The sequence below is a fragment of the Cynoglossus semilaevis genome, chromosome 7, assembly GCF_000523025.1.
Source record: "Cynoglossus semilaevis isolate Cse_v1.0 chromosome 7, Cse_v1.0, whole genome shotgun sequence".
Lineage (NCBI taxonomy): Eukaryota > Metazoa > Chordata > Actinopteri > Pleuronectiformes > Cynoglossidae > Cynoglossus > Cynoglossus semilaevis.
In genome coordinates this window covers 2,438,064-2,450,995 of record NC_024313.1, presented here as the reverse complement: position 1 = coordinate 2,450,995, position 12,932 = coordinate 2,438,064, and the positions used below count along the sequence as shown (strand labels likewise).

Genomic DNA, 12,932 nt, shown 5'->3' with positions numbered 1-12,932 from the left:
TTTGAGCACTTTCCCAGCCACCAGGTTCCTGCTTTGTTATCGCTTCCTTCTTTGTGGTTATCTAATAATAATTGTGACATGAATATTTTCGGTACGGGAGCTTAACTTCCAAAAGTATTTCCTTATTTATATGCAGCTCGACAATCAAGCTCTTTGTTCCTCTGTTTATAGACAGCACGAGATGTTGCGTGGGAAAAGTGGTATTAACATTTTATATTTAAAGGCGGTACAGGTACAGAGCTAGTGCTTGGTGTAGGGACCGTCAACATTTTACCAGAGCATTAACCTCCATCAGAGAGAAAGATGAAGCTGTGTATGATCAAATAGTTATTTTCTAGTCATATTACTGGGTACACAAGTACAAACCATGTTGTTCTGTATTTATTATTCAAAAGTTTATTTTAAATATGTGCATGATAAAGGGAGTGTGACAACCGTGCCTCTGCAATGCCTTGCTAATTATATCACTGCATAACATCGATCTATGCAATACCATTGACTATATTGACTATTTTTGATTAGCATTAAAATTCATTAAAATGAGTGATTTTACTTGAGGAAAATCCTGTTCATCAAACAATGCCTACTTTATCATTCATTTAGCAGAAAGTGTGGTTGGAGGGGATGTCACTGTCAAGTACCAGGTGTAGTTTTAAAGAACAGGGACCAGGTGATTGTTTCTTCTTTAAAGTCTCGACGTCATGTACCACAGAACAGTGACTGATCTTCTTTGACGTGTCCTTTTACCCCGTGTCACATTAATAAACTGTGTTGCTACTGACAGAATGACAGACGGACTCCTTTTCCTCCTCTGCGTGGACGTGAAGAAGGGAGTAATGATGAAGACAGCCCTCTCTGTCACATCTCTCCCTTATCGTATATCACTGAATCTGTGTTATTATATTTAATGTCTCATTTCTAGTTTTGTCTCCCCCGAGGTTCCCTGCCTGCTGTCCATGCCCTCGTGCCTGCCCTCCAGTGTGTGCTGCCTCTTCAATTACCCTCTCTTTTTCTAATCAGCATCACCTACAGTATATTATAGACATGGTAGTGGTGACCTGTTTAATGCTATTTATCTCAGCATTCGAATGAGATTTCCCACGGCAACAGAAGGTCGATTGTCGGCCATGTTATACAGAGTACAGAGTACAGAGAGGATATTTCTGCTTTTTAAGATTTCTGCATCGGCTGTAATTTCATTCAGGATATTTCTGCTTTTTAAGATTTCTGACACAACATACAGCAATGTAAAGCTACTATCAACAATCACTGTACTGGTAAAACTACTTTTGGTACACCTGTACTGCAGAAGGGCCATCACTACAACATTGTGAGCGTTTTAGTCAGATGCCGATTTCACTCAGTCGCAGTGTTTTCAGTTTGTCTCCACAGCTGCTTAAAGTCATCTTTATAGAATCCTCATTAAGATGTTCTATTTTGAGCAGAAACTAGCCGACAGAGCAAGATAGAATAAGAAACAGCGTACTGGATGTCTCCTCCAGATACTTCTCTCATCTCTCTCTCTCTCTCTGTGTGTCTGTCCATCATTTAGAAACAGAGTATCAATAAATAACAGATGTTCTGTATCTGCTGGTTTTACACAGGCATTACACAATTGGCACCATCCCATATACTTTTCTGACGACAGAGCTGGAAACCTAACAGGAAAAAAAAACAAGATTGACAGACATCATTACTGCCTTCAGAGTTTAGCATTTCTTTCAATCAAATCTAGAAGACGAAAAACTATTTTTGCCTGAAATATTAATACACGTTTCGTCTGGTGGTGACTCATCCATTGGATCGTGTACAGTATAATCTAATTACCTGGAACAGATTTTCACATATTGAAACGCACCTTGCGGCAACAACTTGAACAAACTTGAAATTTTTAGAATTTCGAAACCCAACAAATAAAGAGATATTTCAAATTTCACTGAAAGTTTCAAATGCCAGAGAATCTTATTTATTTATATTTTCTTTTTAAAGCTCCAAGACCTAGAGAAAGTACTGAATTTGGTTTCTGACAATACATCTTGGCGTCATAGTTTCATCAGATTTTGCAGCCTCAGCCATCACAGAATTTAGGGTGGTGTAGAGGAAGCCATATTTTATTTTTCTCTGGACTCTTTCCTGACATGCTGACAGCAAATCCAATCAAAACTTTCAATTTCAACTTGTCACTTTATAAGAACTTTATAATTCTGCAAAGGATGTCCATTCTTGCTCTGTCCTAGAGACTATTTTGGCAGCAACATTTTAATTTAGTCAAGAGGTCTTCAACAGGTGGTGTACAACCCCTAGGTGTCTGTGAAAGCACTGCAGCAGTGTCATGACATTTTCAGTTGATTAGATCATTTCATATTTCCTAAATACTACTCAGTGTACCGTACATGTGTTTGAAATTCAACATGATTTTATGACCTTGTGTTTTTGCTTACCTTTGCAGTAAGTTAGTTAGTACAGCAAAAATGTATCCCATATATATATGCAGTATCTATCTATCTATAATACTGTCTTGTTGCTCCAGTTTTGGGGGCCGTCGGCCTTAAAAACATAGAAGGCTTTAATTTCGTTCTTGTCTCTATCCCTGGACAACATACTTGGCCCCAAAACCTGAATTACTAAAATACCTTAATGTGTACAGTATACACCCAAATATGGTGACTTTAAACGGGGGGATAAACTGAAGGCATTTCTTTTTAATTTGATGTTACATTTTACATTCCCTGCTAGTCATTTGTGTAAAACTCTGTTAATGCAAAAATAATTACAGTATTTTATCATACAGCTGGAGAGTGGAGGGGTGCTGGCAGACATATGGTATTGTAACCCACGCCCTCCGTCGTTCCGCTGCTGACACGTCCCTACGCACCCCGGGGACTCAACAGTACAATTTATTATTATTATTTATGTTTTTTTTTATTTATATTATTATTACTTTATTTTTTCATTGTGTTACAGTCATTTTCAGTTATTTTCTTGTAAATTGAGGTTTTAGCCTGTGCTTTACACTCCGCAGCTCTAGGGAGCAGTATAGCGCTCACTACACTGTTTCTGTCCGCCATTGAAGAACACTGCGCATGTCCATTGTGTGATCAAGAGGAAAAAGAAAATGTCGTTAACGAGGTAAGCTCGACTTTGTGGTTTGAAATGTCGAATTATTTATTCTATTACGTTACCAAAACAGTCATTCCGTTCACATGAAGGGTCTTGTATTTGTGTTGAGCGTTTCATCTAGTCGACAGCCTTTATTTACATCAGCCAGTCAACTGATGCTAGCGAGATAAAATAGTCTGCCCGTTAGCTTAGCTACGCATATGCGTGTAAATAACACAGATTAACAGCCGTGTGAGAACAACAGTTTATTGAAACGTTGTTATTAAAGATGAGAATGCTGGAATAACATAAAGGAATGTAGTGTAGTGTAGTGTGTTTAGCTATTTATTCAGAATCACAATAAATGCATTACGTTAAAATGACGCCACGTAAACGTTCCGATTAGGATTTAGTTAATGTATTTAAGTTTTACTGTTCGTTGTATCTTTATTTAAGTGTAAATAATTTAAATTCGTTTTGTTTTGTTATGTGAGAGAGTTGCAATAGCTGTTGTAATTCTTTACATCAATAAATTATTGTTTTCTTTGCAGCTTTTTACCGGCACCCACTCAGCTGTCACAAGATGAGCTGGAAGCAGAGGAGAGACTTCGGGCCCAGAAGTCCTACTCCACTGCCCTGGTCTCTTCCACCAGAGAGCCCCCTTTCTACGGACAAAGGAAAGGCTGGGTGCCTCGTACGCTTGAGGTAAATAACAGAAGCAAGTCACCAAATTGTCCTGGTCTTCAAAAGCATATTTTAATAAATCTATAAAACACTTCTGATCTATATTTATGTATTCTCACCCTGTGTTTTTCCAGGACTTTGGAGATGGCGGAGCTTTCCCAGAGATCCATGTGGCCCAATTTCCTTTGGAAATGGGCAGGAAAAAAAAGACATCCAACGCCTTGGCAGTGCAGGTGGACGCAGAGGGGAAAATAAAATATGATGCCATCGCCAAACAAGGACAGGGCAAAGATAAGGTATGCAGAGTGCCCCAAAAGCCTTACACCCTGCAGTTCCAATTTCCTGTGTGGTACACATCAATTACAGAACACAACAATGGACATCTCTTAAGATGTGTTAACCTTTTTTCTGTTTTCTGTTGTTACAGGTGGTGTTCAGTAAGTACACAGACCTTTTACCAAAAGAAGTTTTAAATGAAGATGCTCCAGAGCTACAGAGACCTGATGAGGAGGCTGTACAGGAGGTCAGCTGTTTGGGATTGGGGTTAAAATTAGCTTATATATGTATGTTTTTCTAATATATTATTTAATGTTCTGTTATTTTTTGTTGTATGGAATTACCCAACTACAAAAACTAAAATGTGTGGACCACTATCACTCTTAAAGATTTCTTGTGACATTTTTCTGTGATAAGTTTGACACATCAGTGGCTGTTTTTTCTGCCTGCAGCTCACAGAGAAGACCCGGTCTGCCTTGGATAAGCTGGTGTCACAGAAAATCGCAGCTGCTATGCCTGTAAGAGCTGCAGACAAACAAGCCCCTGCCCAGTACATCAGGTATGTATTAGTAGTTTATTCGTGTAATATTCAGCACTGGTATTGGCCAGTCATTGAAACTATTTCCTCTCTTGATTTTATAACTTCTTTTTCATTTCTTTTCTCCAAGATATACTCCATCTCAGCAGGGAGTAGCTTTCAACTCCGGGGCCAAACAGAGAGTGATCCGCATGGTGGAAATGCAGAAGGACCCCATGGAGCCTCCACGTTTCAAGTAAGTTAACCAGCCTTCACTGTGACACTAAGTTATGTGTAGGAGATATATTGGAGACTGCAACTTAACCATGTGTGTAAAAAAGTAATTAAATCAATTGCATTGCCTGTGTTTCAGAATCAATAAGAAGATTCCCAGAGGACCTCCTTCCCCTCCTGCTCCCGTCATGCATTCTCCAAGCAGAAAGGTGCCATTAGTTCTGAGATAAGTTTTTCACTTTGGCACGTCTGACAGAGTTGTTAAATGTTTTTTTATGTTCTGTTCTCTTTAGATGACAGTAAAGGAGCAGCAGGAGTGGAAGATTCCTCCATGCATCTCTAACTGGAAAAATGCCAAGGTAAAACAACCTGAGTGTCAAAACTGTTTTGTCTGTTGTATTTAGTAGTGCTGTCCTGCTGCTATTTCTGTCTCTGTCTAAGTTTCTTTTCGTGGTGTGGTGCGTTCTCCTCAGGGCTACACCATTCCACTCGACAAACGTCTGGCCGCTGACGGCAGGGGCCTGCAAACAGTTCACATCAATGAGAACTTCGCCAAGCTGGCCGAGGCCCTCTACATTGCAGACAGAAAGGTACTGCACCTTTTGTCTTCCTGAGCTGAACAACACTACAAAAGATGTAGCATCTGGCAAGAATGACTTTAAACCTGAAACTGATCAAATTAAAATCCTGTTTGTGTCTTCAGGCCAGAGAAGCTGTGGAGATGAGAGCTCAGGTAGAGAAGAAGATGGCCCAGAAGGAGAAGGAGAAGAAAGAGGAGAAACTGAGGGAGCTGGCTCAAATGGCTCGAGACCGGCGGGCGGGCATCAAAAGTCACGGGGACAAAGGTGTGTCAAGGATCAACATGTCAGATCATGATGATTAATTACACAATGATTACTCTCACTGACTTTGTTTACAAAACCAAGTCAATACAAATATTCTTGATTCTTTGTCAGTGTGTTTCAAACATCTTTTTTTTTCGCCACATGTGCACTGATTTCTTTTTCTTCCCATACATGAGTTACTAATGTTTCCTTTTTTTTTTTATTTGTCGCATCAGGCGGTGATGATGGCGAGGTCAGGGAGCGCGACGAGATTCCGGTGATGACGGCGAGGTCAGGGAGCGCGACGAGATTCGTCATGACAGGAGGAGAGATAGGCAGCAGGAAAGAAACATAATGAGGGCAGCTCCTGACAAGAGGTAATAGACACAAGGGGAGCATCACATGGAACACGTACACATCTGTCATTTTATACACCAGATTCACATTTACTCTATGTACTCATTTAAATAACGGACTTAGTTATTGATTCAGAGATTTATTGTTGTATTTAATTTTTTTTAAAACAAAATAAAAATTTCTAGTTTTTGGTAATTGCAGTTGCAGGTCTGTTGTGCTGTTGGTTACTTTAATACCGAGCCCATTGGCAGGTTTTGACTGATGAGGAGAGTTTATCATCGTTTGTCAAAGTCACAGTTGCAGCTTCCAGGCATAGAAACTTTATTATCTTAGAATTGCCATTGATTGAATTATGAGTCGTTTGTTCAAAGTGACAGTATTTTGATGGCACGTAAAATAAAACTTTTCTCATAGTTATATTAGCCTAATTTTTTTCCAGTTTTATTTTAAAAGAAATTACCTCATCAAACAATTCAGGCACACTTTGTGACCATGCATGTTGAATTATTATACATTGTTTTGAATAGCTTTTTATTAACTCGTGTTTAAGGTCCAAACTGCAGAGAGACCAGGAAAGAGAAGTCACTGAACTCATCGCACTTGGGATGCCCAACCCACGGTCCTCTAGTGAAGCCCAGTACGACCAGAGGCTCTTCAATCAGAGCAAGGTAAGAAATTTAAATACATTTCAAACTGAATTTCCCACTTCTTTTTAAATAGATCTGTTGACCTCGTAAAATCTCAAACTGTCCTTCTTCTCCAGGGCATGGATAGTGGTTTCGCTGGTGGAGAAGATGAGACCTACAACGTGTACGACCAGCCGTTCCGCAGCGGCAGAGATATGGCTTCAAACATCTACAGGCCCAGCAAGAACATAGACAAGGATGCATACACAGACGACCTTGACTCCCTGATGCGCAACAAGTATTTACCCTTATTTTCCTTAACTCTTAAACTTCATATATTTCATTAAACAAAATCAAGTGCTGATTGTAGTTATGTTTATTAAGAATATGATTAATTTTCTGTTAATTTATATTCTAACAAGTCACTATTGCTGAAGTTAGGTTCAGGTCACTTTGTAATTCAGAGACATATCAACATATTCTTTTTATTTTTTTCTCCAACAGCCGATTTGTTCCCAACAAAGACTTCACTGGCGCTGACCACGCTCACAGAAGGGAAGGACCAGTTCAGTTTGAAGAGGATCCCTTCGGTCTGGACAAGTTCTTGGAAGAGGCCAAACAGCACGGCGGCTCCAAGAGGCCGTCCACCAGTGGCCGCTCAAAAGACGACTACCATGACAAGAAACGGAGGAAGGAGTGAGAAGACAACGACCAACTCTGCTCAAGACAGCTCCGTGCTCCCTCAGAAATTTAGGAGTTTTCCTCAAATATGTCATAGTTTTTTGTTTTGTGAAGGTTGAGGCTGAAAGGTTATGTAAGATGTATGTAGATGATTTTTAGTACTACTTATTGTCTTCTGGGTTTTTTTTGTTTTTCTTTTTTTTTTTGTATTATTAATTAGTGATATTTGAGCCCAAGGAGTGTGTAAACTTCATTTGTAAAATCATTCTTTATTGCATTTATACAGACACAACAAAAACCTCAGGAAGCGTTTGCGTTGTCTCCCAATTGTCCCTGTTTTTTGACTCTGTATTTAGTTTCTCCTCTAAGGTTTTTTGGAGCACAGCTTATATTTTTAAAGTTAGAATGGGTATAGAGATCAAATTCTCATCTGAAATCTGTAAAATCAAACCACCTTAAATTAATGGTGCCTCACCATTCACGTCGTGGTTTGTGTGACTGGTTGAACAGCCGAACACAGAGTTTTTTGTTGTTTTTTTTTAAAATACAAATCTTTTTATGTGGGATTTGTTGAGAGTTGTATTTGTGTTTGCTTTTTCAGTCAAATTTGGAGCAGCCTTAGTGAAACTTTCTCACACAGGGCTATCCATTGGTCCACTTGTTAAACTACAAATATGTTATAAGACTCCTTTGAGCCTATTTGACTCATTAGTGATATGTATAACAAAAGAACCAACAGGGAAAAATAAAGAAAAATCATTTTAAAGAATGTCTCCTCTATCTTTATTGATTGACCCAGGGTTTTTGTCTAACATTAGCCCTAAAAAATGTATTTAACTTGTCCTGTCCTCAGACTTATCAATTTCTACATAAAAAAAGTGTTTAAACTGTATGATATGAATATGCCCAACATCCAGGTTTAAGTTTGTAGCCTGTGTGCGAGGCTTTACTTGTTGAAGGTCATATAACGTCCATACTCTTCGGTCGTATAAATTCCGTGCGCGCTCTTCCTCATTTATAATGTGAAATCATACGGTGCACGAAGCCACACAGCCTGTAAATTGAGTCTGTCAAACTGACACTCACCTCCAGCTGTACACTCCTGCATAGCCTGTCTTTCCACTGTCACTGGTTCACTTCATCATTAGTTCCTCGTCCTTGCATATTTAGGCTGGAATTCACTCATCGTTATAGCAGCAGCCTGCAGTTGGACAGAGTCTACTGCTCACTGGAAAATGACCTGCCTGTCAGTCTGTCTGTCTGTTTTGCCTCACCTGGGTGCAGGTGAAGAGAATCCGTCCCGTCCTTAGAGACTCACCCAGTGGATAATCTATAACGGAGCTTGGATTTAGACAGGCATAGCAATTTCTAATGGTTGTGTCAGTCAGAAAATCAGCCGACCTGCTGCAGGGAGCCAGACCAGACCGGCTAGCGTGGAAGTACGTGTGGGCTCTAGTGGGATTTGGTTTGACAGGAACTGATTGGCAACACAGTCAGTGTCTTCATTTGGCCAAAGGGGTTGGCAGCAGCGGTGGGATTTTATTTATTACTTTCTTACATTCATGTCCATGTATGCCATTAACCAGCAGGTCAGAGACACTCTGTGGGGTTTTAGAAACAATTAATGTAAGCTTACATTTGCACTGTGTGAGCATGCGTGGAATTTCACACTACCGGCCTGCTCACGTGGCACCTACTTGAGAAGTATTGCAAGATTATCAACAAGATTGAAGCGCAAATACATTTTGAACAACAGCTAATTTTATTTTCCTTAGAGTGTTTTTATAAAATGCTTCAGCATACAGTATGTGGGTCAGCTACTTTTTAAAATTCACCCGATTTAATATTTATAGTGAGTTGTATCGCTTCAGGCCTAAAGAGAAATCATATCGTAATATTTTGTGCCATTTCGGTTAAACTCAGAGTTAAAAGTCATAAGAATTTAGATGGGGTCAAAAGTAGAGTTTGCAAACTAATATCCAAAATGGTTAAGTCAAAGTAATAGTACAGTTTTTGGACTATGGACTATAGTTAGTCACCATAGTTATAATCAATCTGAGAGGTGTGTATACCCGAAACATTGCAACAAAACAGGCATCCTCATACGAAGTCCAAAAAAGGAAGGATCCAGTGGTTTTTTTTTTAAATTATTATTATTTGTATTATTTCTGTGTCCTTTTTTTTTTTTTTTTTTGATGAAAACTCTTAAGGAGGACTCCATCATCGTCCCTGTGTGAAAGCCAAATATCCCATTATTGTCCGGCACATGATGTTCACCGTTCACATCTGACGGCGGCGCACAAAAGCAACGCCAAGGAAGCAATTTTCTCTCCCATGAATAGAATCTCTTTGATTTTCCTCGGCGTACATTTATAAAAGCAAACCTCAGCTGTGGAAAAAAGGCCATTATCGGGCTGTCTACTCTTCAGGAATGCTGTGTGTGCAAATGCAAGCAGGACAGAGACATCGTTTGTGTTGTCTCTGAGACAAGAGCCAGGCTGGATCCATTCATCCATCTGCCTGACATCAAAGTCACTCTGATGACACACTGGTTCATATTACCTATCATTTAATGAGATTAAGATGTTTTTGTTTTTTACTGTTTTTTCACATGGTCCATATAAATAATGTGTAAATTAATGTAGTTTTTCTTCAGATGATGAAATCAGTTTTTTCACATGGTCCATATGAATAATGTGTAAATTAATGTAGATTTTCTTCAGATGATGAAATCAGTTTTTACTCTGACAAAATAGTGAGACTTCTTGTCATGCTTTGGTTAAATAAAGCTCAGTCAGTAGCCGTAGCTTACACCACCACACTTCACATCAGATATCAGGGCTGATAGTGTATACCATCGAAGCCGATGCACTCTCTCTCATCCTGCCACTGATCCTATTAAAGCTGGAAATGTATCACCTTTATCAGGTTGTTCAGAATGGATGGGAGTTCAACTGCATTTGTGCAAAGTGCACAGAACTGACCGCACTATTACTTTCTTATTACGCACTCAAGGTTAAAATCTCAGGAGAAATCTGGACAACTGATTGGGGAATTTAATCATTTGATGTTATCCTCGTTGTCTTAATTAAAAAAATGCCACGTCCTTGGTGGAACAGGCAGTAAACCAGAGCCAAAAAAAAAAAAAACCAACCCCAAGAACAGATTGCCGTCTTGGATCACACCTGTGTGTAGCCCAACAGTGCCATCTAGGAGGTCGACATCAGGAGCAGGAACATGAAAATGAAGTGTTGATGATTTATGTTGTTGTATTACATTCTAGGAAGGACTAAGGTAATTCAAATGTTAATGAATTTTATTTAAAGAAATTGTCAGTATAACTCCAATATTACTTTTAAGTATTACAAAACATTTTCTAGACTTGACATAATCCTATGACTTTCTACGTTCTATTTTTTAATCATCTTAAACTTTTTGGCCACTATTTAGCTTCCTCATAGCACATCTGTAATCTAAATACACATTTATTTTCTGGCATGTAAATGCAAATGTGTTCTACAGAGGAGTAACTGGAACTCTGTCAGTGACATATTGTAAATCTGTAAATATTTATCTTTAGAAATTCAGACATTTGGCCACTCAAGTTCATTGACCCTAACCCACTAATCATTTTTTTTACTACAGAGGAACACCAGACAACCCCTGCAAAGTGGCACGTAGGGTGAGACCATAACAGGAAAAGAAAGGAAGTACAAGTCAGTGGTCAACGGAAATTCTTTTAGTATTACTGTATTCCCTCAACACAGAGACGTGTTTTTATTCCATCTACTGGTAGAACATGAAGTTCTCATGCCATTTTGTATTTTTTCATTTGGTCCATCAGTCTATAAACACTAAAGCGTATAAAAGGGTGATCTTAGCACCACTTGTTAGCTGACAGATTAATTTCCATAGTTTAACACTGTATCTGTGTGATAATGTCAAATTCAATAAGATTAATGTGGTAAAATGACAACAAAGGTTAAAATTAAAACCCAAAGCTGAAACATGACATGTCATGATTAAAAATTTCCCAAAGGAGACTCCCGAGGGATTAATATTTCAAACATTGAAAAAACAGTCTTGTTATATGTTCCATAATTATCCACAAAGTGGACTTTAAACCACCCTAAACGCTATACGTCACTTCCAGGATAAGTCAGAGGAGTAATAACACAGCCACACCTAATTTTTATGGGAATCTTTTTGGTGGTGGCCTTGACCCTTGCTTTGCATGGTATGAGTACATGTGAGCGTCACTGGACGAGGGTAGGAGGACGTTTGTAAGCAAGCAAAGAATATTATGGGTTGTGGAAACATCCCAGCACAGGCAAGAGGGTGACGCCCAGCAGAGAGAGCACAGTGGAAAGACCTCTCACTCTGCCAATATATTGTTGTATAAAAGTAGTTTATGTAGAAATGACATTTAAAATAATAATAATAATAATAATAATAATAATAATAATAATACAAGTTTAAAACTCAGCATTTCAAATGTTTTAAGTGAATCCTCCGTAGGAGAAAGCAGGTCGATCTGCTATGTATCAGCAGCCACTTAAAATTATCTTGACGGATAATCTTAAAAGATATTTAGATTATTTTACACTAGGATTAATTCAAATATTTAAATTGTTAAGCAAATTTCTTTAACTGCCGTTGAAATCAATTTAAATCATTTGTTGCCCTCGTACGGGAAATAGACGATCTCAGTACACGAGTAACGCCATTGGCCAATGACGCTGGTGGTGGGCGGTGATTTCCGGTTGGCTCGTGCGGCAGAGGAACAGAGTGGGCGTTGAATCCGTCGTCTTCTCGCAGTTCATACATGACTCTACGTTTAACTCTATAGTTTTTGATTTTTTACTGTCATAAGTGGACCTACGACGATGACGGAGGGCTCTGCGAACAAGCCGTTTACAGGGGACGCTTGTCACCGGAGCTCGAATGGCAAGAATGCGACCAAAAATGGCTTCGTCAAGAGCCACTGCCTGCTTGAACAGCCGCAGAAGTATCGCCGCACCAAGGAGAAGGTGAGGCCCAACCGTCAACTGAGCGGCAGGGGAGGGCTGAGAACAAACAACGCTGTGTTTGTTACATACGTTTGCGTAGCGAGCGGGTTTGAATGAGAATAACAACACTTTGGTTTTGTTTAATTCTAACAGAAAGTCAAAAAGTGTGACTGTGCATTGTGACGGCAGAGCGACGTCACTACATCGGTAATGTAATTAGTGTGGCCTGTATCAACGTTTGTGTTACAGACAGGGCGTTATGTCGTAACAACTTAGATGGTTATTATGACAGAGATTGATTCAGTCTTTTAAAAGCACAGCTTAACCCCGATAATTCTGTAATACATGTGGTTTATATTTAAAGTTTCGAGGTCCTGTTCCAGACTCAGCTTCCTGAAGTGGAATGACTGTTGTGGTATCTTTTGTATTTAGTAACCCGACCCCCTGTTGTCTCTCTGCTCTCCTGGATGTATGCTTGGGTGTGTGACTGGGTGAAGTTAGACTGGTTTCTGTTTACACCAACTCCAATTTGAAGAAAAGCCATGCCATTGCTGCTTCCATAGGCTGTTTGTCTATGTTAGTTTGTCCCCTGGGTGAGGAGGACAGGCCTGTTACCACATGACAC

The 12,932-nt window shown here is 39.3% G+C and overlaps 2 protein-coding genes across 3 annotated transcripts in view; both read left to right on the top strand.

The window, feature by feature from the left end:
• The first annotated feature begins 3,022 nt into the window (after window positions 1-3,022).
• Window positions 3,023-8,067, top strand: snw1 (SNW domain containing 1). Its single transcript, XM_008312740.3, has 14 exons — window positions 3,023-3,129; window positions 3,651-3,804; window positions 3,918-4,079; window positions 4,211-4,306; window positions 4,512-4,618; window positions 4,728-4,832; window positions 4,950-5,019; window positions 5,104-5,169; window positions 5,284-5,400; window positions 5,514-5,656; window positions 5,910-6,011; window positions 6,542-6,659; window positions 6,755-6,915; window positions 7,122-8,067. Exons 1-14 carry the CDS (start codon window positions 3,116-3,118, stop codon window positions 7,315-7,317), a joined length of 1,611 nt encoding a protein of 536 aa, XP_008310962.1. The 5' UTR covers window positions 3,023-3,115; the 3' UTR covers window positions 7,318-8,067.
• A 3,990-nt stretch (window positions 8,068-12,057) lies between these two features.
• sptlc2b (serine palmitoyltransferase, long chain base subunit 2b) overlaps window positions 12,058-12,932 on the top strand; it is a 13,656-nt gene continuing 12,781 nt past the window's right edge. For both annotated transcript variants that reach the window (XM_008312743.3, XM_008312742.3), the window contains exon 1: window positions 12,058-12,328. In XM_008312743.3, the coding sequence (XP_008310965.1) occupies window positions 12,185-12,328 (144 nt within the window). In that variant the 5' untranslated portion in view covers window positions 12,058-12,184. The remainder of the gene's footprint in view (window positions 12,329-12,932) is intronic.